The 25,218-nt window shown below is 41.3% G+C and overlaps 2 protein-coding genes across 2 annotated transcripts in view; one reads left to right on the plus strand and one right to left on the minus strand.

The window, feature by feature from the left end:
* The window catches only part of gabbr2 (gamma-aminobutyric acid (GABA) B receptor, 2), a 172,473-nt gene extending 160,809 nt beyond the window's left edge, over positions 1-11,664 (plus strand). The window contains exons 18-20 of the mRNA XM_078268308.1: positions 410-539; positions 5,802-5,919; positions 7,920-11,664. Of these exons, the coding sequence (XP_078124434.1) occupies positions 410-539; positions 5,802-5,919; positions 7,920-8,085 (414 nt within the window). The 3' untranslated portion in view covers positions 8,086-11,664. The remainder of the gene's footprint in view (positions 1-409; positions 540-5,801; positions 5,920-7,919) is intronic.
* Positions 11,665-19,156: 7,492 nt separating this feature from the next.
* elp2 (elongator acetyltransferase complex subunit 2) overlaps positions 19,157-25,218 on the minus strand; it is a 28,738-nt gene continuing 22,676 nt past the window's right edge. Inside the window, exons 18-22 of the mRNA XM_078267786.1 lie at positions 24,521-24,713; positions 21,394-21,515; positions 21,072-21,214; positions 20,323-20,436; positions 19,157-19,807 (exon numbers count right to left, since the gene is read on the minus strand). Coding sequence (XP_078123912.1) covers positions 19,612-19,807; positions 20,323-20,436; positions 21,072-21,214; positions 21,394-21,515; positions 24,521-24,713 — 768 coding nt within the window. The 3' untranslated portion in view covers positions 19,157-19,611. The remainder of the gene's footprint in view (positions 19,808-20,322; positions 20,437-21,071; positions 21,215-21,393; positions 21,516-24,520; positions 24,714-25,218) is intronic.

Genomic DNA, 25,218 nt, shown 5'->3' on the forward strand with positions numbered 1-25,218 from the left:
CATTGGAAAAAAATCACCTAGGCTTTTTAGCAGATCTCTCAGTGGTGTATAACTGCTGTATTTTTTTGTTTTTGTTCCTGATTGTGGCAAATGAGGAGCTACTCAGACACTCTTAGAGGACAAGAAAAGTTATTATGTCTTTGGCAATCAGCAGTCGTTTCCCTTCTTCACTGTGTTTTGAAATGTAAAGAAGTGTTTGTTATCCATAGATCAGACTCCATACTGGGTAATATTTGGCTGATAGCCATGTAGCCTACTTGAGCTAGATTGTATGTGATGTTATGTAATTAAAGACATTTCAGTTTTTGGTTCATAATGTACTTACTCTACTTCATCATCTATTTAACCCACTTTAAAAAAACAACAACCATAAATTTATGGATTTCTTTTGTTTTTCTGTTTAAAATAGCTGGACAAGGAGCTGGAAGAAGTGACCATGCAGCTGCAGGACACCCCAGAGAAAACTCCCTACATCAAACAGAACCATTACCCGGATGCCAACAACATTCTCAGCATACGCAACTTCACAGACGGCAAAGGTGAGAAATTAGCTGAATGCTTCCATTTAGCCCTTCGTCATACTATCTATCTAAAAAAAACACATAACTTACTCTCATGAAGTGTCGGTGCTTTCCATTACAGTCGGTACAGTTTATACAGTCTATGGGTACAGCCCCCGTTATTATGGAACCCACGGCAGTTCTGGAGCTGCTCAGCGGGATGTGCTCAATGCTACTGGTGGCTGAAAACTAGATTGCAGCAGTTTGTGAAGATTCAACCAAGAATGAGCAGCTCAGTATGAGGCAATTCAGTCTGTCTCACTTTTTAGTTTTAATATAATATGTCTACCGCTGTAATGAGGTTTTTTGCATATATTTCTGTTTCATGTGTATGTGACGTTTTCATAATCAGTGGCTTTAGTAAAGGATTTTAATGCTGCTTTCAGAGCAGCAGCTTGATGGAATGTCATGACGTTTTTTTTCTTCCACTGCTGGAGCTCCTGTCAGCTGCAGGTAAAGAAGGGACACATGAGTACTCTGTGTGACAGCAAGTCTGTGGCGTCTATGAATAGAAAGAATTAGCTACACTACCTGCATACTCCACTACAGCTTAGCAAGTTTTACTCAGTTTTACTGTAGTCGCACTTATTAACTCTCCCACCTTTTATTATTAAGCCCAAAGTGGGTCCACACTGATTTTGCATCTAAGTATTTGGTGTGTGGGATGTTGTTTGCTTTGTGTTGAACAATGTACTTGAATAAACAGTAGAAAGAATATTTAAAAAGTGAGGAGGAGGCAGTTAAGGTAAACTATGATTGGGTGAGACAAGCATACGGAAACACAAGTAGTAAACTATCAAATGCTAATATATAAAGATACATGTCATATCTGTCTTTTCCAGTGGAGAGAGCCTGTGTCGTTGATCCTCAACGTATGCCCGATACAGGCTGTTTGAATTGATGCAGCTGAATCTTAGACGTTATGAAGCCGCGGTCCTCAACTTGAATCAGTGAATCGTTACACCCCAGCAGCACGGCTTTGCATTAGACACCTTTTAAACACGACGTAGGGTGATGGTGATGTACAGCAGCCAGTTTCAGCACGTCTGATGCACACTCCAACACAAAGCTGCTCTCAGGGGTGTCTAATGGATCTGTCTGAGTTTGGGAAGGTAAAAGAGTGAAACAGCTGCGCTCATTCTGTGGATTGGTAGCAGAGCGCGTTGGAATTGTTTGAGAAGTTACATTCACAAAGCAACGTGCCTAATGCTTCTTCTTCTTTGTTTCTTAGTTTGTCCTCTGCTTCCTTCTGTTTCTCTTTCTTCTCTGCCTCTCATCTTTTGCATGTGCACACACAAATACACAACAGACACACGTCCTCCTCTTATAGCCTTGTTAGGTATTCTTACAAGGCTAGATTTTAAAAGAACAATGTGTCTGTGTTGTCGCACACACAATTGGTTGATGGAGCAGCTCATTGTTGTCTTTTTATGGAACACAGAGAGCTAGCAGTCAGTGCCAAGATTATTTTGATTAGTAGACAATTAGTAAATGAGCTACCATCTGTGAGATTTTTTTGATCGTCTTATATTTATCCTTTAAAGAACCCAAACCAGAATACTCTCAGCTAGCCATGATATTGTTTATTGAATGTAAGATGTTACAAGTACCTGCATTGGCTCAGTGCACTGGATGCATTAGTTTTTTTTAGATTAATATTTAGATTACATTTCCGAATCATTGAAAGAAACATTTGTGTCATATTACCTGAAGATAATTAGCTTGCATAATTTGAGCAAAAACATTCTCACATTTTTCATTTGTTGAGTGTAATTTCTCTAAAGTACTGGCTGCAGCTGGCGGCTGATATCACTAGTGAACTAAAATTCAAATTGTGTGGGCTTGTACAAATAAATCTATTTTAGACTGAAGCTTCGTTTGTGCCGTCTTGGTTAGGTTTTTAAGAGAGAACAGAGATAAGTATAGCCAGACACTTTTTTGTATGAATATTAATTTACAGAGAGATGTTTATCGAAAAAGAAAAAATAATGTGACCAACAATCTATATATTTATTCTATAAATTCAGATTTAGATTTCTAAATACAGTCAGATTTACAAACCTGTATTGGGAAAAGGAACAAATGCTTTCCTTTCACCTTTGCCACCAGTTGAAGTTAGCAGCAACAAGGACCGGAGCACATGGGGAATAGTTCATTTTTTAATTGGGGAACAATTAAGAAAAATACAGAAACACTTCCTAAATAAACTTCACTTTTCACTTCTAGCCATCAACTGCTCATTTTCATATTTCCCTCAGCAGAAAACTAAAATATGTCAAATAATCCAGTTTCTGCTTGGGGCATAGGGATCAGATGGGCTGGCTTATTCATTATATAGGCGTATTCCTGCTCCTGTCATCAAGTCATATTTTACAGACAGAATTAAAACTCAGTAGAGCCTCAATAGCTCTCTCAAAACAAGAATCTAATATTTAGCGATAGACTGATCATGCTGTCACTTTTTTTTTATTCACAGAGACATTTATTAGAGTTATTAGGTTGTTCACGATAATGGTCTTTTGAGGAGAGAAGGAGAAAGACAGTTCAAAGTGAGACAGCACATTAGGTGCTCCCCACAAACGTCAATCTGACATACATTATGGAAATAAAACCACAAGTCTTTAAGCCTCCTTTAAAGATCACCACCATGTGAACTTTTCTCAGCCTCAATCTGCTTGTGCTTGACAGTCATCAGTGGTGGAATGTAACAAAGTACAAAAACATTGTCACTGTACTTAAGTAAATTTTTCACGTATCTGTACTTTACTTAAGTAAAATCAATAGTGCATACTTTTGACTTTTAGTTTGTTACATTTTGCAGCAATTATCTATACTTTCTACTCCACTACATTTCTACAACGTTCCGTTACATTTTCGTTACATTTTCTGATCAGTTTTTCCCCCTGCCAAAATGTCTTCCTGACCGTCACACATTTGCAGTCCACAGGAAAGCCTAAGCAGCAGCTCCTGCACCGCCACACCAAGACCCGCCCTTCAATAGCATTTATTGGCCAGGCACGTACCGCTCCGGGTACTACCGCTGCTGCCATTACTGCTGCTGCTCCCGATACTCTGCTTGGTCATATGTGAAGCATCCGTTCACATAAGGTTAATGTACAACCCGTATATTTATCTTAACAACACTCCCGGTCCTCCTCAGCTGTGAAGCCACGTACTTGTTGTCCAAGCTCGTGTGTTCTTACTAGATAAATGTGTGCAGCATTCACTGTCCCGTGGGAAATAATGCAAAGTCGAGCTTCATGCAGATCACCCTGATAGATAACCAGAATTGTAAGTCAGAATGTAAACTGGGCCACAGATAGTAAGCACAATTAAATTAACCTAAAACTAACTTAATTAAAATGCCACAGCCCATAGGCCTACTGTTTTTTTTTAATTATTAGAATATAGACATTAAGAGAATAAATCGTTATGTAGTAAGTACTTTTACTTTTAATACTTAAAGTACATTTAAAACCAGGTACTTTTTACTTAAGTAAGGTTGCCATTGTGGTACTTCTACTTTTACTAAAGTAAGTATGCCTCTGGTTATTTGTACTTTTACTTAAGTACTGAGATTCAGTACTTCCTCCACCACTGACAGTCATCATCATCACCAGCTCCTAACTGCAGTCATCAGTATTCATAAGAAAGTTAGTCTAAATGTATTGGGGGCTGTGAATGAGTTACTGTTATATTAAGAGTAGAACGCCATGTCAACAGTGATTACGCTCACTGAGAAGCAATACCCCCCCCTCTCTCTCTCTCTCTCTCTCTCTGGCTGTCTTTGTGATGGAGAACACCCGTGGATGACAGTTAAGGTGTAGTTTTCTGATGAGACTTGATTTTAGTCAGACAAGTTAGATTCCTTATACCATACAGCAGTAATTCATTTGCATTTGGACAGTTTGTGCAGATGTACTGTTGAATCCATTAACTGCAGATTAGCTAATCATAGTCAAACCCAAGACGCAGGTAAACTAAGCAGCTGCTTTGAGCTCACATCGTCATTTAATTTAAGTAAAATATCACACTTTTTGTTTTAATGTCTGCACTCTCAATAACTGTGGAACTATGATGAACAGAAGTGGAGTTTTTCCAGGTTATTTACATAATTTATTCTTGTTCCACATATTTGCACATTCAAACCTTCTAAAGTCTTATTGTAGAATAATATTCTTTGGCTGGCCCTGGTGTCTATTGATATTTGAAAAGAAAATTCATCAACCTAATACCTTCTTTATGGCACATATTCTGAATCCATTATGAAGTGTATAAATATCTGTGTCTATACTTTTAACAGCTCTGAGAGCTACTAGCTAGGTTAGGCTTTTTATCAAAATGCAAAGAGGACTAGTCTGCTCGAAAATAGTTCAGCAAGCTCAGATGTCCAATCGGGGCATGGAGTGCTGTGATCAGTGAATCAGGTCAGCAAGTGCTGGGAAATCTGGGACAACTGGAGAGAAAACTGTTAGGTGAAAAAAAGAAGAAAACACCATTACTCTCCAGGTGCAATTTTAAAAAACTCATAATGTTGTTTACTACAATTCTTATTGTTTTCGCCTCATTGTCTGCCCCTGCAACATCTGGAGAATGCACAAATTATGTTGGGGAGCCTTTTCTTTGTCCCCTCCGCCTTCCTCTCTTTTCTTTCTTACTTTGATGTTTTCTTTTACCTGTGCTTTAAATAGCACTCATTTTATGTGATGCATATGTGATGTGATTGGATCATGCAATAACGAAACTGACTGGTTTAAAGTCAGTTGGTAGACACCGTTGATGATTTGTTAGATTACTATTATGACAAAGACAAAGGTGTCACATTTGGGCTGTTTTGTTAAGGCAAGTTGTTTTTGGCAGGGGCCATTTCCCCTTGGTATGGTCGGTAGGAGTGACTTTACCTTTGTGGTGTGAATGTTCTGTATGCAGTGAAAACACATCTGCATTGATATAAACTATCTCAAACCAGGAAATCCATTCAATTAGTAGGTGCATATTGGCAGATTTGTATTGCTTTTTGTATGGCATCATCAAAGATCAATGTAAGAGCATAAAAAACAAGAAGCACAATCCACGCTCATGACTTCCACACCTCCTAAAAATGTTCCTAAAAAAATCATGTCAAGTCATGTCTCAGGTGCCATGCACGTGCGACTTACGAGACTTACAGGACCTGAGCAGCCTATTTGACACAGCCTATCATATTTTTTTTTATGATGCCTACATGTGTTTTCAATGCAGATGGAGAGAAGTCAATACTGAAGAACCACCTTGAACAGAAGCCTCAGGCGCAGTGGGGCTCCATGGATCCTTCCAGAATTAACAGAGGTCCCCTGGAGGATATCAACTCACCCGAACAGTGAGCTCTTTCATTTCTTCAGCACTTCTACACCTGTGTCCTTCTCCCCTCTGTCTTGTCAGCTTTCTCACCAGACTACACGTCACACGTATCGCAACCACCAGCAGCTCGCAGGCGGTTGCTTTGGCAACAGAGCCCTGCGAAAGCATGGACCGGTCCTGTACTTTTCTCTCCCACGCACATTAGCAAACATATAACCACATAGAGTGTATGTGTATTCTCCCACTCTTCGACACTCATCTGACCAATACTGATCTACATTCACTTACTATTTATAAGGAAGCAAAGCTGTGGGGTGTTGACTTCATCAATACCGGGGGGGGGGGGGAGGGGGCACTTCATGCATCATTGAGAGCTCTCTCTCCCACATCCCATTGATGGAGAAGGGAGAGACAGCAGACAAGGGGGATAAAACACTGAAGAGAGGGCAGTTACAGAGAGAAGTTGGATTAAAGAAAAGGATGTTTAGATAGTAAAGAGAAACAGAGTTAAGGAGGACGAGAGAAAGAAAGAGGTAGAGACTTACAGAGGCTTATGTAACCAGTGATTTACAGCTCGCATTGGAAGCAGTTCTGAAAATAGACAGGGAGGAGAACAGAAGTAAAGGAACACTCGGAGCTATTCCCATGCCACATAAATGTTTGATCACATGGAGGGAAGAGAGATGAAGAGGCAGCGAGAGAGAAAGTGAAATAAAAGAAAATATAAAGAGGTGAGAAAAGAGGTATGATGAGAGTAAAGGTAGAGGAGGACGAATGGTAACACTTTGTGACATGTCGAATCCTGACAGAAGTCACACACCAATTGCATGTTGTTAAATGTAGTGTCTGTGTCATATGTGATCCACCCAAAAAAAAAAATCTATGAGCAAGGAAGATTGTGTTTCCATCAAGTAGAACAGGTCAGGATAACTGACTGGGCCTGAGGACCATTCATATTTCAAAGTTCACCTAATTAAGACATTTTTTTAGTCTATCACTGAATGAGCTTGGATTACATTCCCCCCTCTGAATTTTTTTACATAACTGGCATTTGGTGAACTGTTTTGCGAACTGTCACAGCAAGCAGAAGAATGAAATGTTCTTTTTGTCAGATGATCCCAGAAGCTGAGAGGCACGGTGGATTAGGGGTTTAGTAAGGAGCAGTGAAGAAGGGAATGAGGTTGCTAAAGAATACAGGAAAAACAATTAGAATGATTGCTGAGGACTTGTGTGAACTATACTTTGCCTGTCTGTTGTGATCCATCTTTGGTATGTTACTGTCTAGTGTTATCACTGAAGCTTGTTGCGATTACATTAATACTTCATTTAAACAGTGCTGAACAAAAATTGTGAACATCTTAATTGTAAACTAGGCAGGTCCACATGTGCCACTTCTGGGCTGGGATTGAATCCCACCAAACCATTGTCCCTTGTGTCTTTGTCAGTACTTTGCAATAAATAAAATATACTTGAGGTGAGTATTGATAAGCAGTGGGCATATTGGCGCAGAGTTTGACTACTTTATATACAATAGGGTATTGTAATTTATAGATAATAATTAATACATAATGTTTTCTTATTTTATGTCATGCAGTAAATGTTAAAAATCTGACCTGGTATCCCACATAATCACATTCACATTGGATTTTGCAGCGCTTTTACATTAAAAGTGTTCGTGCCAGTGCAAGTTTTGTGCCCTTTATGTAGGTGGGCGGAAAGTAAGAATGTGGAGGTCAGGGTGGTAAATGGGGGTGTAGCGCTTCCAACTTTTATGCTGGTGACCAGAGTTTCCATCCTGTCACAGACCCACAATTAATGTTTTATTTATTGGCAGCAGGGTTGGTTAAATTCTAATATTCAAAGTGATAGTGACTACAGCTTTTAGAAATTTGTGGAGTAAAAAGTCACAAAGAAATTCAAATATGCATGTGAAGTACTTCAAAACTATAATGAAGTACTACTACTTGAGTAAATGTACTTACTTACTCTCTATCTCTGTTTCATTGTAACTTTCTGCAGCATACAGCGTCGACTGTCCTTGCAGCTGCCCATCCTGCACCATGCCTACTTACCTTCCATAGGAGGGGTTGATGCCAGCTGCACCAGCCCCAACGGTAGCCCTGGTTCCAGCCCACGGCACAGACACATGCCCCCTTCCTACCGGGTAATGGTCTCTGGCCTGTGAGCTTCATTCACTCCCCCACCTGGCTTTTTGCAGAGGAGACATATATGGTTCTTTTTTTCTACAACAAATAGACTGATATCATCAGCGTATGTGCGTAGTTTGTCTCGGAACAAGGAGGACCAGGGAAGAAGAGAGGGAGGGGGGAGGGGGAGGGCGAGTTTCACTCTTTGTACCTCTTCACCCCGGCCTCTCTTGAGAACAGAAGCCCTCAGTCAGGAAGGGGTGAGAGGAGAGAGAGTGGGCACTGGATGACCCCTTACAAACTCCCATGATTCACAGCAATGTCCCCTTGTTCATCTGCTCCCCTTGCCTAGGCATATACACAGTCGAACAAACATACATTAATACACACACATGCACACACACTGACACCCCAATAGCAGAGCAGCGGTGGACAAGCCCTGATCTGACGTGTAGCCTTATCTGCTTCAGAGGGGATTGTGGTCTTGTTCCTTATCTGTTGTATGTATGTGCTCGCGGCTATGTGTGAGCTTGTCATCTAACTTGAGTATTTCACTGCTTCAGTGACTGGATACCGGAAACGTGGAATTTACAAGACCCAACAAAGGAAATCTTCCACTTTACTCCCCGTCCCCTTTCCCATTCTTGTGGAGACATGTAAATATCATAATTTCTGACTTTGATGTACTGTACGCTTTGTATATTCTGTGAATGGACAATTAAAGGGTTTCTAAGTGTAGAACTTGTAACAGAGGCAGGAAATCGTGACATGGCACCCTACAAAGAATTAGAAATACATATGAAAGAGAGCGGAATTGTTTGGTGTAACTGTTGATAAATTAGCTTATGGGCAGCAAAGATAAGATACATCAAAGTTTGAGAGTCACAGAATATGAAAAAGCACCAGGGGCCCGTAACCTGGAGAAAGACACACATGGCTCTTTTTTCCACTTGCTTTTCCACTGCTAAATTTGCACCTTTGGATCTTATCAGAGATTTCACATTAGACTTTGCATAGGCCTTTCATAATTTACAACTTGCTTAATATGTCCTCAGAAAGCATGTTATACAGAATATTGATGCTATGCCTTTTATCAGGTCTCCAAGGCTGCATATGTTAGAAAATAGAGCTACAAGGCACCACAAGAGTGTTCCACAGTTATTTATGTGTGTTATATGCCAAGAAATGCACACATTCAGATGTACACTTAAAACACAAGAGAGCACCTTATGAAAGTAGGTTCTTTTCAGACATGGCATTAGTGACGGCCTGGTCATATTGATCCCCACAGAGTGGTCTCCACAGACTATTAAGATGTCCATCTGTTCTAACCCTCACAGCTAACCAGCACAGACACGGGCGATGGGGTTCATGTCAACGGCAAAAGGGCACAATGACTTCCTCGGAAGAAATAACACGAAGAAGTGATGCTGGAAAGGATGTAGGTCTACTAGTTCCACAGCTAGTTTGGATTAAACGGTTGACCTGAATTTCCACAAGAGTTAGTAAAGACAATGAATACACAGGAGCTTGGTGTAAAAAGCCCTAACCAGCTGTAGCTTTCAGTTCCACAACGTGATGACACTACTGCTGGTCACAGTGATAAAGCATAAAGCACAGACACAGGGCTTTCTGTCATATTGAGTGTCAAGAAAAATCACTCCACACTTAGCAACAGTGAACATACCTCAGTTGCTATGGAAATGTAATTCAGTGCTATTGAACTCGGTCCAAGAAGGCTGCACTGAGCAAAACGGCCATCAACTCAGTGTCGTCCTTTTTTCTTTTTCTTTTTTTTTTAAACTGTCCTCATGCAGGAGAAAAGCAAACAGGGACTCCGGAAAAAAAAAAAAAGGACTTTTTATGGAGTTTGAGAAGGTTTGTTCTTAGCATATGTTTCACCATTGGTGTCTTGGTTTTTAGTTTTTAAGGCGTTTGTTGAACGCTGTGCCTGTTGTCTTATATTGTAGCCTGCAGGACCGACGGTACATAAATAAGGTGAAATTGGCACTGACCCAGCAAACTACGACATTGGCCACACATCTGTAAATTGAACGTGTCATAGATTTATTTAAATGTAATGCCTCAATGCATGGGACAGTTTGGGAGAACTTGGTGAAAGCTCCACTTCAGCTGGAGTCGATTTCCTCTGCAAGCTGATGTCTGATCATAAACACTGTCTTTAGTTAAAAGGCCAGTCAATGGATACAGAGTTTGAGAGTCAGAGACAAGCTAACAGAGATCCACCCGCTATTGGACATATCAGGGTGACTTCCCATGACAGCTCCTCCCCTTCCAGCCCCTGCTGAGCACAGGAGCAGGGAAACCCGAGCACACAATCTCCAAGGAGTCACGGCTTCTCCCGCACCTTTGCCAACCAGAAAATCATGTGAGTGAGAGACATTGCCAGAGGGTTCATTCTTCCTTCAGGAGAAGAGAAACCAACTGCACATTTTATATAATACATTATATGTGATTGTGTACAATTTGCTGATACCCCGATGATGGTGTCCATGTATGGAATACTTGGTATTTGGCTCTCTCAAGACGGCATGAAATGAAATGTATACTTCACAGTTACCTCTGTTTTTGCAACTGTTGTGACAAAGTTGTTTCATCCTCTCACCTACAATTTGATTTGATGTTCTTTTAACCTGTTGATCAGCTCCCACATGTCAATGCCAAGATTCTCAGTGGACAAACTCAACATCACATTGAGAATGCTACTGGTTTTAGCAGTTATTCACTGAGGGCAATAAAGTGAAAGTAGTAGCAAACGATCAATCCTAATAACCCACTCCTGGCATTTCCCAAATTACAAAATGACTTCTTTTTTTTTTTAGTCCATCTAAAATGCCAAATGCAGATCATCAGCTTTTATTTTTAATGTGCCCTGATTTCTTTTTCTTATATTAAGATTCATTTTAGGTTTTTTTTTCAACATGGATGAGAAAATTGGTAAAATGCAAATTTTGGTAGGTCAAGGGCTCATAATTTCCTGTAATAAATAAAGTCATGTCGATGGTTCGTATTTGCCACAGGTCTTTTTACCTTTTCAGTTTGCAGATCAAAGTGACATATACGTATATAATTATATCTTTGTATGTGTCATCGTCAGGGTTTCTGGAGAACACGGAACATACATGTCCAAAAATATAACAATATGACGTATATATTTAGTGGAAAAACACACAGGTCCATACTGTTACTGTTTTGTCATTATGATATGTGGTATCACATGAAGTTAAGTTCAATTAAGAGTTTATAAACGGAAAACAAAAACCTACGTTAAATGCAACATGTTCAAGAGGGGCAATAACTTGTTTTCTTATTACAAAAAGAATGGAGAACGCTATATATATATGTAAAAGATCTTTACGTACATTCTCATTTTTACATAGGAAAGATTTCACGACTACGCCACAAGGATACTTGGAATTCTTTTTTTTTTTTTATTTAAAGTATCTGTAACTATGTTATGTACAGATGAGGTATAGATATGAAAAAGTTGTATAAAATAAGTATCACACTTGCAACACCTGAACATTTTTGGAGCCATTAGTTGTTATGGGGGGGGGATTTGAATAGCATTCTTCTTTTATTGTCTGAATGTTATGGACAGCCTTTACTTTTCACATCATCATTAAATAAAGTGAGACTGAAAATAATCTTTGATGTATTAGAATCATTCATGTGGTTCTCCAGTATGTTTGCATATATAATGTTGATTTAAAGGCAGTCAGTCAATGAAGAAATCAGTCCACAATCTGCGCTTTTAAAGTTGCTAAAGATAGAATCAGCAAAATGTCACTCTTTAGTAGCATCTAGTTTACCTTGCACGGCAGCTGGAGTCTTGCGATATCACGAGATCATGGGAGAATCGCGGAATCAAATGTCACACAAAAATCCATCTTGGCAGGTTAAAGTAATGTGTTTTTTGTCTGAATAGCAGCGACCGAACCAATTGCCGTCCGGTGAGAAGCTATTGGCCGCTACAGGCGTGGTTTAGGTGTGTGTGTGTGTGTGACGCCTGCATGTGTTCGTTCAAAACAACAATGCCGGACATGATTGACAGATGGTTCATCCAATCACCTGGCCAGGTTTTTATGAAAGTGCCTGCCCTTTTCCAAACTGTTTTGCAATATGCCTTTTTAACAGACTTGCCATAGTAGGAAAAGTACAAGTGTTACTAATAACAGTAACAATGGCTCTGTTCTTTTCAAGTTTCCCAGTAAGTTATGGTAGTATGACAGTGAGCCAGCATGTACAATAGCAGGATCCTAAAACCGAAGCAGCTAAATGGAGTTCAGCTATTATTCATTTTTGTGATTTACACCTGTGTTTTTCCTTTAGTGGTATTTTAAAATGTCTGTTCTGATGAGTACAACTACTGACAGACAGAAAAAGAACAACATCATGTTTACTGTTTGTTAGAATTTGTGTTAGTATGAATGTCAATCTTGCTGCTATGAAGACATTTAATAAAACACCTCCACTGTTTACCCACTGGACACAGAAAGAATTACTTTCATGTGTGTAGTGTGGCTTGCCTTGAGGTAAGATAAAAACACACACACTCTTAAGTGGCATTACAGAGCTCTTTTCTTTTATGCCCATAATGCTGATGCTGCTGAGGCAAACATCTTGATCTCTCACTTCAAAGGCAGAAAATTAAAAATGGAGGCAAGCGCACCCATGTGATACACTGGCCAGTCAACATCAAGGATCTTAATTAGCACACCAAAAGGCACACACAGCAAGTAGGCTGCCTATTGCCCTCACACACTGTGAAGAAAAAATAAATTTGTAATATAAAGCCTTGTATGTTGAGAGGTCTTGAATTGTAAGGAGGAACCCAGTGGCAAACAGGATGGAGGGGATGAGTGTGTGTCTGAGTGGGTTACTGAAAGTGTCACTCTGTGTTTGCATCCGCGTTTGTGTGTCATTCATGTCTGTGAGAATGCACGTGTCCTGATGTCAGAGCTTTTCTTCATCCTCACTTTCAAATATTTAGTATGTGGATGCTAGATGTGGTTGCAAAATGTGTTCCTCATGGAGAAGCAGTGCAGCAGCTGGCTGGAACTGTGGCTGACTAAATCCTTCACTGTCATCTGACTGTATGTAACAGACACTGTACATATGCTGGAATTTACTTGAAGTGGTCCATTAGAATGTCTTCCTTACAAATCAAAGAGCTAAGACAATAACCCTCCTGCTGGAGGCTAACAACCCTGCAACCTGAACGTTGTTCTTATTGTATTATTGGCTTTAAACATTTCCATAAAGCATCAAGAAATTATTGATTAACCATTAATAAAGCCATCAATTACAAACCCTTTAGAAAGGGAGAGTTGTTAGAAAGTAAAACTGCACAAGTTTTTGCGAGTTTTTTCTGCTTCCGCTATAATACCATCCATCCATCCATCTTCATCCGCTTATCCGGGGTCGGGTCGGGGGGGTAGCAGCTCCAGCAGGGGACCCCAAACTTCCCTTTCCCGGGCCACATTAACCAGCTCCGACTGGGGGATCCCGAGGCGTTCCCAGGCCAGGTTAAAGATATAATCCCTCCACCTAGTCCTGGGTCTCCCCCGAGGCCTCCTCCAAGCTGGACGTGCCTGGAACACCTCCCTAGGGAAGCGTCCAGGGGGCATCCTTACCAGATGCCCGAACCACCTCAACTGGCTCCTTTCGACGCAAAGGAGCAGCGGCTCTACTCCGAGCTCCTCACGGATAACTGAGCTTCTCACCCTATCTCTAAGGGAGACGCCAGCTACCCTCCTGAGGAAACCCATTTCGGCTGCATATACCCTGGATCTTGTTCTTTCGGTCATGACCCAGCCTTCATGACCATAGGTGAGGGTAGGAAAAAAAACTGACCGGTAGATTGAGAGCTTTGCCTTCTGGCTCAGCTCTCTTTTCGTCACAACGGTGCGATAAATTGAATGTAATACCGCACCTGCTGTGCCGATTCTCCGACCAATCTCCCGCTCCATTGTCCCCTCACTCGCGAACAAGACCCCAAGGTACTTGAACTCCTTCACTTGGGGTAAGGACTCATTCCCTACCTGGAGAAGGCACTCCATCGGTTTCCTGCTGAGAACCATGGCCTCCGATTTAGAGGTGCTGATCTTCATCCCAGCCGCTTCACACTCGGCTGCGAACCGATCCAGTGAGTGCTGAAGGTCACAGGCCGATGATGCCATCAGGACCACATCATCTGCAAAAAGCAGCGATGAGATCCCCAGCCCACCGAACTGCAACCCCTCTCCACCCCGACTACGCCTCGATATCCTGTCCATAAATACTACAAACAGGATTGGTGACAAAGCGCAGCCCTGGCGGAGGCCAACTCTCACCTGAAACGAGTCCGACTTACTGCCGAGAACCCGGACACAGCTCTCGCTTTGGTCGTACAGAGATTGGATGGCCCTGAGAAGGGGGCTCCCTCACCCCGTACTCCCGCAGCACCTCCCACAGTATCTCCCAGGGCACCCGGTCATACGCCTTCTCCAGATCCACAAAACACATGTAGACTGGTTGGGCATACTCCCAGGCTCCCTCCAGGATCCTTGCGAGAGTAAAGATCTGGTCCGTTGTTCCACGACCGCTATAATACAATTAAGATTAATGGAATTCTGTTAGTGGTGCTCACAGCTTTGAAAAATGACATTTAAAATATTCAGCAGCAACTTTTCTCCGGACAGTCCACTGACTTTACTATGACAAGTTTTCAGTGGAACTACTTTCTACTGATGCAATAGTCACCATAAAACCTTTTTCTTTTTATTGTAAATATACATTTCCAATGCTGTGACCAGCAGAAATCTAAAAAGCTGGGCACATATCAGAACATATAAATCCTTTAATTAGCAGATTGTGTTGTAGTCAAGACCACCTAAACTGAGACCAAGTTAAGATCAAGACCAGACCAGTGCGAGTCCCACACTGCATGACACACTTACAATAAAATGTGGAACATGTACTGTAAACCATAGGCACTCCTCATATTGATCTGAAAGATCCACATTCTGAAAAAAAATGCCCACAGAAAATAAATAGAGTGGTGACAGCCATCAACAGTAACAATAATTTCAAATAAGTTATTGTAATAATTAATAAATCAGATGATGCACAGGCAATTTAATGATATTCCTGCAGTTGTGGTCTTGACCAGTCTTGAAATAAAATCCAGAGTTCTCTTTGTATGAGACTGAGACAAGACCGAGTAAAAATGCGGTCCCATTTCGAGACCAAGACCGATCTCGAGTACTACAACACTGGTAGCAGATATTCTATATGACTTTGCAGGACAACTGATAACCTTGTGATGTGCTGTAATTGTTGTTCATACATCTCAATACATCAAGTGAACTTAAGCTTTTAAAGGGGCGCTATGCAATTTTGGCCATTCGCTTTTTGCTCGCAGGTTTCTCTATAGAGCTCCCCCTACAGCTTCAGAATAGATATTTGGCAGCTCCTATGTTTACTTGTGTCTGACTCCTCGCTCGGTCAATCTGCCGTTTCCTCTTTCTCTGTTCCTTCGACAATGCTTTCCTAGCTTTCTGCTTCATTTTTGCCGGCTCAGCCATGACAATAGTGTGAAAAACTCCATCGCTAGCTTGTTAGCCAGTTCCTGAATGGGCGTATGTGTGCAGTGGCGTGAAGCAATTCGTTACATCGCAAGACCTGATATCACGCGATACTTCCTGACGCTGAGGCTGGCGGCTTGCCGGCCGAAAGTTGCAAGGGTGGTTTTTCCGCTCACAGGCGCTAGGGGGGGGTAGCGAAACAACCACCATTCAACTTGAAAAAAGTCATATAACCATTCCAATGACTCCGAAGCTATTCAGTTAAGGTAAATTAAGCTAAAAAATCTGCATAGTTCCCCTTTAAATTCAGTATGCCTCTGCTGCTGCTTACTGATTCAAAGATAACCACAGATTTTGCTGAACTGCTTCTGCAGGAAGACACACTCCAGTGTGTGTAAATGCTGCATGACCTTCTCTCTTGTCTCAGCGGGATCATACTGTGCAAATGGAAGGCGGGTTGATTAAGTTGACCTGGGTGTCAGTGGAAGGGAAACGTCTATGTATCCTCCTTCACATGTGATGGAGCCATTGGAGAAATTAAGGCATGGATGGAGACGAGAACAGCAAGTACATGAGCCAGTACTATATCCAGTTTATCCAACTCATGCACACATGCACATATTAAGCCTCATTGATCTGAGGATTGAGATGGATAGGAAGGACACACACACGCACACACATGAATTTCATAGGCACTTCTATGACAGTGTATATGTCACGATAACTTTATTTTATGATTGTGTATGAACGCAACAACTGTATTTACGGAAGGGCTCTGGCTGCAACCTTAATTGTACACATTAAACTTTACTCTTATGTAGAATCAATTAATAATATATTTTAAGCCATGCTAGTGGCATGGCTCTAGGAATAGCAGTGAGACTGTGGGTCCATCAACCTCTTTGGTCCAGACTGAAATATATTTCCACAATACTGGATGGATTGCCCTTAAATTTGTACAGACATTTGTGGGAAGAATTGTAATCATGAGAGTTTCTTTGATCCTGATCTGCAATCCACACCTGTTTTGGCAGAGCTAACCGTAAGTTTGCTATAATAGTTGGAATCTTACCACAGAAAGTCTTACTATACTGCAGGAAGCATATAGGCAGGAAAATACATATATAGCCCCTCACACAGTAATAACTTACACTGACTCATTTACAAACTACAGTAAAGCAAACAGTGCATACATAATATACTGACAATCAAACGGCCCACTAACAATCTTTCTGCTGAAAAAATATTTCTGACATTCTTCGTCTTTGTCTATCTCACAAATGCTGTAATGTCACAATTGCTAGAAAAAGGAGCTGTTACTTTCCATTCAAATCTAACTATTCGCCACAGAAAACTAACACTGACACAAAAGCATATTGCTATATTCTCCAGTATTCCCTTGTTGAAAACCCAATGTATCTGAGGTGTCAGTAACCTTTGCTTGTTACCGTGCCACTGGTGACCATTTCCCCCTTAATCTGCAGCATTCGAGGATTTTTAGACGGCTTTTAATCCCTCCTCAGTACCACATTATAGTAATGTAACCTCATCAAGATAAGTGGTCAAGGGCACATTTGAGAGGACATCTCAGAAAGAAGCATACGCCCTATATATTAGTAGCAAAGAGCAAAGAGCCGAAAGGGCCCCTCTCAAAAACATGTTGATAAAAAAAAAAAAACAGCAAGATGATCAATCATGTTTAAATTGAAACATCACTGATAATGATTCAATAATTACATTATGTTATATATGATGTGGAAAATCCCATGATATATGGCCATATTGTGCCAAAACCTCATTTCACTGTTTGAAAAACAGCCATTTCCTGGAGGAGCGTGTGCAGCGCGGGTTGACTGATGCCTCCATGCACACCAGGATACGTGATTAGAGAGTAATTTATGGCCAGTAGTTACAATCTCCTGCAGGTAAATTTATTGCTGACATATAATGACAGCACACTCAGCTGAGCCCACAGTAAATCCAAGACATGGTCCTCCTCTGTCCTTGAGAATTCTGCTCAGTCTCCAAAAGCAGGTGTACTTTAATCTATCTAAAGACGCTGGGTTCAATAACTGGACAGTCCTGCATTGACTGATGCTAATCTACTGTAATGTTTAAAGTCTGGCCTGTAATGGACCGTACCCATGTTTTATCATTATTATTACTGCTGAATTTCAATTGCATGTGGTTCCCAAAATGGGTGTTTAACACCCACAAGGGGTCGTAAGATAAATCTGAGAAGACACATGATTACAGGGTAGAAAAGTAGAATTGACATATGTTTTCCACAAATATTTTTTATATGTATCAGGATTTTCTGTTTGCCTTTTCCATGTGAATTACTGGATAATTTCACTCTTTGATTGAATTGGTTCACAGCTGGCAGACATAATAATCCGGCAATGAGGGATCACACACAGACATTGCTTTGTTGAAAGGGGTAACAAGCCAAAAAGATTGGGAACCACTGGTCTAGTTTCCAATAGTCTAAATTGCATTATGAAAGCAATCTTTGGAGATTTAAAGATTGGTAATCCATCATTTTAAGTCATGCATCTTTAAATTCCATTGTGAGATTTGAAAAGCCTGCACTGCATTACATTATGACTAAATGTAACTCGGAAAGTAAAATAATAATTCTGCAAAAATAAATGCAGACTTGATATTAAGTTTGATTGATTAAATGGCTCATGCAAGTTTCAAGAGTCTGCAGATTCTTTTCATACAGAAATAACTGGAAACCACTGGCTGCCTGGAAGACATGAAAGTAATAAACTTAGTACAAAAAGTAAGGAAATCTTCGCTGCCTGTCTTTGACATCCCCCGTTATATGGAACTTGACCTTCAGTTTGGAAATGGTACTAGGGCTCACTCCAAATAATGCCGCAACTTGGTTTTGCGGAACACCAGCTTGAAGTTGCCCTATCCAGATCAGTCAAACGCGGCATGCCGATTCTTGGAGCAGACACTTACTGACTGTAGCTGTACTTACAGTAGTAGGGCCCATGCTCACAGTAGCTGCCAATCAGGTGACAATCAGGCACCTGACCTGGGGGTACCAGAAGCTCAAAACAAGTGTCAATAGCAACAGCAAAATAAGCTGTTTGGCAATGGCAGAGAAGATTTGGTTAATTTTTTCATGGGCGCAACCCACATACTCAGCGCTGCTGCTCATTCCACAAATGCATGTTCCTTACAAATGGGGTTGTAAGGGAACTAAACAGGTTTTCCAATGGTATAAGATTTATTACCACATAAGCATATAAGCATTACCACAGAGAAATAATCTACCAAACACAAATTTGCTTACTTTTTGTGCTTTAAGTTTATAACAATACAGCAAGATGACTTTGAAAATGGTAACCTGCAACACAAATTAAGTCTTTAGTAATTGGGCTAAAACATGTATAAACACAGGAACCGTGTTATGGCTCTGCTACACAGTATTCATGTTTTGTGATCTTACACTATCTTTTGCAATTACTAGAACTTCATTGAGAGACCAAAAAGACAAAAGAAATTTTGGATATAAAAACATTTAATATATTTGTCCAAAAAAGAAATACACACCATACATTCGTGCGATTAACTTCCTTTATTTGTTACTGAAAAGCATCCCTTTACCATCTAAATGTTTACTTGGATAACTAAATATGCGATCTGATATCCAGCAGCGTCATCTTCTCTGAATCTAAAATACTGTGAAGTGTCTAAACAAAATACCACCCTAGGGTCATGGTGTTTTCACCATCTTGCTTCCACCAATCAAATCTTTTCAGCTGTGTGCAGACACTCTGCGGGGCATGTGTGCTGTGGGTTTGTCCTGCGACTGACCCATGACTTAACTGGCTGTCACAGGGAGTGAATGGCTTGCCAGCTAGCAGCTGTGGCCTTTGTGCCACAGTCAGGCCTGTGGCCCTCAGTCCAAGTGTCTCTCTGCGTGTGAGAGACACAATAGTGTCACTGTTGGTGATGCTAAAGAGCCCGTTTGTTGATGTTGAAGATTTTGACAGAATGGTCGGCGCTGGCGCTGGCAAGCTGGACCCAGGAGCTTTCCTCCTCGACTTCACTCTCTCCGTCAGTCTGTCCATCCTTGTTGTGGTTCTCTTGACCTACTCGGCCAGTCCTGGGCCTCCAGCGAAGCCTCTTGACCCTCAAAGCATGGCTTTGTCTGCGAAAGTATGTGTGATGAAGGGAAACAACGAGATACTCTGGATCACAGAACAAGCATTGGAAAAAATCTAGACAAAACAATGCTTCACTACTGTACCATCTCTCCTTCTCAGACACAAAACATGCAGAGACAATCCCAAACTTCTGTCACCCAATCTTGTGAGCAACTAAAGTGTGGTTGTGAGCAACCCAAGGAGCAGAAGCCTTTTGATGAAAAGACACAACAAAGATACCTGTCTTCAACTCACTCCCTGAGCTCTACAGATGATGAAATACCTGTTGATGCCTGCCTCCTAACTGCCGCCCAACTCAAAGGAACACAGCTATTCAAATCCAGCAGCCTGCTGCTTTTTTCTCTCCATAACACATACCAGTGAGCTTCTGCCTCTCACCAGCCATGAAACTAAAGGCACACTACTATTACTCATGAACATCTACTGCTAGTGGCCATTGGAGGCCTTTCACAGTGTGTGTGTGTGTGTGTGTGTGTGTGTGTGTGTGTTGTAAGGATACGAGGTGTCCGTTTCTCCACAGCTGCTCCAGTCATGTCCTCTAGCAGGCTCCTGGCCAGGGCTCCACCTGTACAGCAATATCCTGCCACACTCCAGCCCCACTGCAAGCAGGTAGCTGTGGAAAGCACCAAAACACACACACACACACACACACACACACACACACACACACACACACACACACACACACACACACACACAAACTCAGCTCAAACCCTAAGGCAATGGCCTAGAAACACAATTGAAATACTGCAAAATGTTCATACTTTGACTCCACAACATATTTTAGATTAATTTTCACAGGATTAAAATGTTTCATCGACGCTTTAAAGGAAGAATCTCTTAATACTTTATCCTTTGACTAATAAAGCTGTATTTAGTATTTATATATACTATCAAGCAGCCCACTATGCCCTGACCTGAAGCGTTATTGGTATATTGTAGTTGATCTTAGTATTCTAATATCAAACGTGATGTTGAAGTCAGACTTCTGCCCTGTGTCTACACAATGATATATTCAGTATTGATTTGTAGTCTCGTCATTTCCATAGTTCCCAGCTAACACTTACATAGATAGAGCATAGATTGTGCTGAGCCAGAGAAGGTAACCTATTACTATTGCTATTACTTTGCCAATTGTACTAAATTGTTCAAAACAGACAACCATAATAAGATGATAATTTCATAAAGGGTGTCATAATGCAAACATATACTGTGTGTGTGTGTGTGTGTGTGTGTGTGTGTGCACACCTGTTATCAGAGCAGAGTACAGGGCAGAAAGCCACAGCAGTAGCAGAATCTCCCACATCCAAGATGGAAGAACATGGTTTAATCTCAGGAAGAAGCATAGTGTGTCCAGACTCCTCTAATCTGCACGGTCCCCACACTATCACCTGGACACACACACACACACACACACACACACACACACACACACACACACACACACACACAAAGAAAAACTTGTATGAGCAATCAACAAATGTAATAGCTGCTTACTACAAAGATGCATTCAATACATTACTACCTCAAAGTGCAAAGTGCAACCATCACCTTAAGAGAAAAGACTTACCTTCTTGTCCCGACTGGATGTCACAAAGTATTTGCTGTCTGGGCTCCAGTCACATGACCAAATGATGCGGCTGTGTATGGCTGTGTCCTTCCCTGTGTGTGCATACAGCGAGAACTGGGGCTCTGCATGGATACAAACACAAACAAGTACAGAGATCATATGAAGAATGAACTCCAACTCGGAATTCTATTATCAATCCCAACACTACATATATTTTGTCACACTTCTCTGATACTTCCTTTATGGTGATAGATGAGCTGGTAGTCAAAACTTTGTGTCATGATTATTGTAGCATGACATCAGCATGTCTAGATCCCTACCTCACTGCTATGTTGCAACAAAGGCTCTCCAGAGGGACAAATAAACAAGACGGAGAACCTCATTCCAGCCCTCCATTTCAGTCAGTTTTGGTTTATGACCTGCTGCTGTTTATTTCCCCAGCGTAAGTCATTTCAGACCCCAGATTGGTTTTCCCCAAAGAGCTTGTTTGTATGCTGGTGGCAGCTGCCTGTCTGCGTGTATGCAGCAGTGCTGCTCTCCACTGGTGCGCGCACATGTACGCACGCACACGCACACACACACACGTAACACCATAGTGTTGCAACAAAAGTCTGACTATTCCACCATGTCGTTGTGTCTATGTGCTCACAATACTCTCTCTACGAAATGCACACATATCTGTGGGTGTTCGTGACACACACACACACACGCACGCACACACACACACACACACACACACACACACTGCACCTCCTTCCATTAACACTCTTATCTGAGGACAGTGAGGAGCACAATGGGCTGTTCAGTCCGACCTCATAGAGATGGAAACCAGAGACAGACACACTATGCTTCTTCCTGAGATTAAACCATGTTCTTTCATCTTGGATGTGGGAGATTCTGCTACTGCTGTGGCTTTCTGCCCCGTACTCTGCTCTGATAACAGGTGTACACACACACACACACAGACACACAGACAGACACACACACACACAGACACACAGACACACAGACACACAGACACACAGATAGACCGCTGCACAAAAAAGCAGAAAAGGGAGGAGAAGGAGGCATCAGTGTCTCCTTAATAAAGATGTCTGGGCACTGGATCCACGACGGAGAAGAAGAGGGTGGAGGAAGAGGAAGGGAGGATGACATGGTTAGACTAAATAGGGAAGAGGAAAAGAAGAACAGAGAAGCTGAGAATGTAGGGAGTCAGTTTGTTTGATCAGCTCTGACTTTGTTTAACCTTCCCTGGTCTGGCCTACGAGACTGTGTGCGTGTTCTTCACAATCACCGTGAGTGATTCAGCAGCCAACTAAAACAGACGGGACCCCTCCCCTCCAAACCCTCCCTTCCTCTCTCACAAACACTATCCCTGCCTAGGTGCAGTCCACTATACAGACAAACAAGAAAGCACAGGACTGCTTAGCCTGTGCCAGTGCCCATTAGGACCATCCTGAGCTGCCAAAAGAGCCATAAAATATGTTACCAGGTGCAGGTGCAAGGTAATCCTCTGGGCTTTAATGTCATGTTCTGCTCACCTTGAGTGCAGGATCGGGTTATTTGTCTGATTTGAGTTGAGGTGCGGAGATTCTCTTATATAAACAAACTCTCCAGGAGCACACTCTTGTTTACAACAGGGGCCTTGCAGGAGGTGAATGGAAAGTGGGGATGCACAGAGCTCACATCTGGTCATTACGAGATCTGGGCCCATATTGATCTAACCTCTAAGAATTACACTTAAGATTGCTCAAAAGAGTAAACTTACTGACTTACTCCTACTTACAGAAAAGTGTAAGACTACCCTTTAAGTGCAGCTCTTAAGTGATTACATGATTAATCAGATGTATGTTCAGAGCAGGAATAGCCAATCAGAGACAAGGATTTACACAACATCTACTCTATTGTTCATGTTTTGTTTTTTTAAATTATTCCATTTTACTCTTAAACTGAACTGGAGCCAGACTGAAATTGTGATGCTGGTAGAGAAAGTACATCAGAGAAATGATAAAATAAGGGTTATTACATGGACATGTGCAGGCAATGAGGATGAGGTTCTTGTTGTTACCACCACAGACTAAAGAAAAAAAGTGGTGTGAAATCCTATTAAATGTTCAAATCAAATGCAAAGAGTAGGCTATAATATGAGAACTCAAGTTCCCCGGGAGTATTTAGGGTTTGGCTCTCAAGAGGATTCAGTTAATTTCTCAGACCATGTGGATACTGACAGTGGTGACCTTCCTGAAACAAATCTGTTACTCTAACCATTAATGTCACCACCGATGAGTTGAATCTGAAAAAGGTAAAAGGTCAAGAAAAACAGACAAAATGAGTGATAGAGAGTGATACAAAGGAGGCTTTTAGATTGGTGTTTGCAATATGTCAAAATAACAAAGGGCTGTGTTGTTGTCCCAGGAGCCTGAAATCAAACCAAAGGCCGAGAACAAGCCACTACACTACCACTATGTTTATTTTTCTTCAAAAAGTGTTGCACAGCTCTAGAAATGTATTTACAGCATTGATAGTTTCCTTCTTCATCTTGATCCCGACATGATATGCACGCAAGCACAGATTTGATGAGCTATCACAATCTGTTGTGTTCTGCGTAGTTAGTGTCCATCTGAAAGCCCTCATACCCCATTTCAAAGCTTTGCTGCACCTACTATCCAAATGTTAAATAAAGATATTAATACATTTGTTATTGGGGGGGATGTTAGTGAAATTCAAAATGTGTTCAATTTACATAAATATACAGAATAAAATGTGGTTTAATTTAATAAATAATCTTTTATTAGCTCCTCTTTGGACTGATTTCAGTTAATGCATCACTTGTTTGGCTCTTCACAGTATTAATTAGGGGAGTCCCTCTAATCAGGCCAGCTTTACTTGGAATTTGAATTGGAACGAATCTGCTCAGTGGGTTTACCTTATTTCATTTGTTTATTTTCATTGCAGCTGGTGTTGTCTGCCAGTAAGGCGCCAATATTGTCCCTTTGTCTTGAAATTCACTCAAACACATTTTTAATTAAGCTAAATTTATTTGAAGAACTGTTACCTCCTCCTGAGCTGTACTGCAAATAAATGATACGATCCTTTAAGGTGGACCCCCTTATCAGTGACAACTCACCTGGACTTTCAGGTGTGGGCAGGTTTCGTCTCCATAAAGACCAGGTGCGATCACGGGAAACAGCCAATAAGAGCTGTGCATCAGGGGAGAAGGCCATCTGGGTGACGGTGAGGGTGTGGCACGGCAGCGTCTGCAGCTGACGCCATGTGGCTGTACTCCACAGCAGAACTGCTGCGTGCTCGGCTTTAGATGCCTGGAAAGACAGTTAAGATTAGTTTATCTACACAGAAAAAATACATTATCTTGAAAAAGCATCTTGAAACCCATTTGTTTTCTTTATCTTTTACTGTGTGGGTTATGCACTTATTTCACTTTGCTTTATATACTATCTTCTGTCTCTTCTATCTCCCTCTTTGCCTTTTCTTCTTCTTGTAACGCACTTGCCAAAAAACACTATAAAAAGTTTGCTTGCTTGTAGGAAGAAGAAAAAAAGATGTAGAGGTGGGATAAGATATAGTGGAGGGTGAAATGAGGAGGGACACAAGGTGGGTGAGGTAGAAAGAAAGAGTCAAACTGAAGAGCAGTGATTGTATTCCACAGGAAGACAGAAACACATCTGTGATGGCTAACAGCTGTGTGTTTGTCTGGAATCAAGGTCAAGACAAGCTAGGTACTACCAATACCTGGCAGGGGGGGTTTAACCCTGCTGTGTGTGTGTGTGTGTGTGTGTGTGTGTGTGTGTGTGTGTGTGTGTGTGT

This window comes from Sander vitreus, chromosome 14 (assembly GCF_031162955.1).
Source record: "Sander vitreus isolate 19-12246 chromosome 14, sanVit1, whole genome shotgun sequence".
NCBI lineage: Eukaryota > Metazoa > Chordata > Actinopteri > Perciformes > Percidae > Sander > Sander vitreus.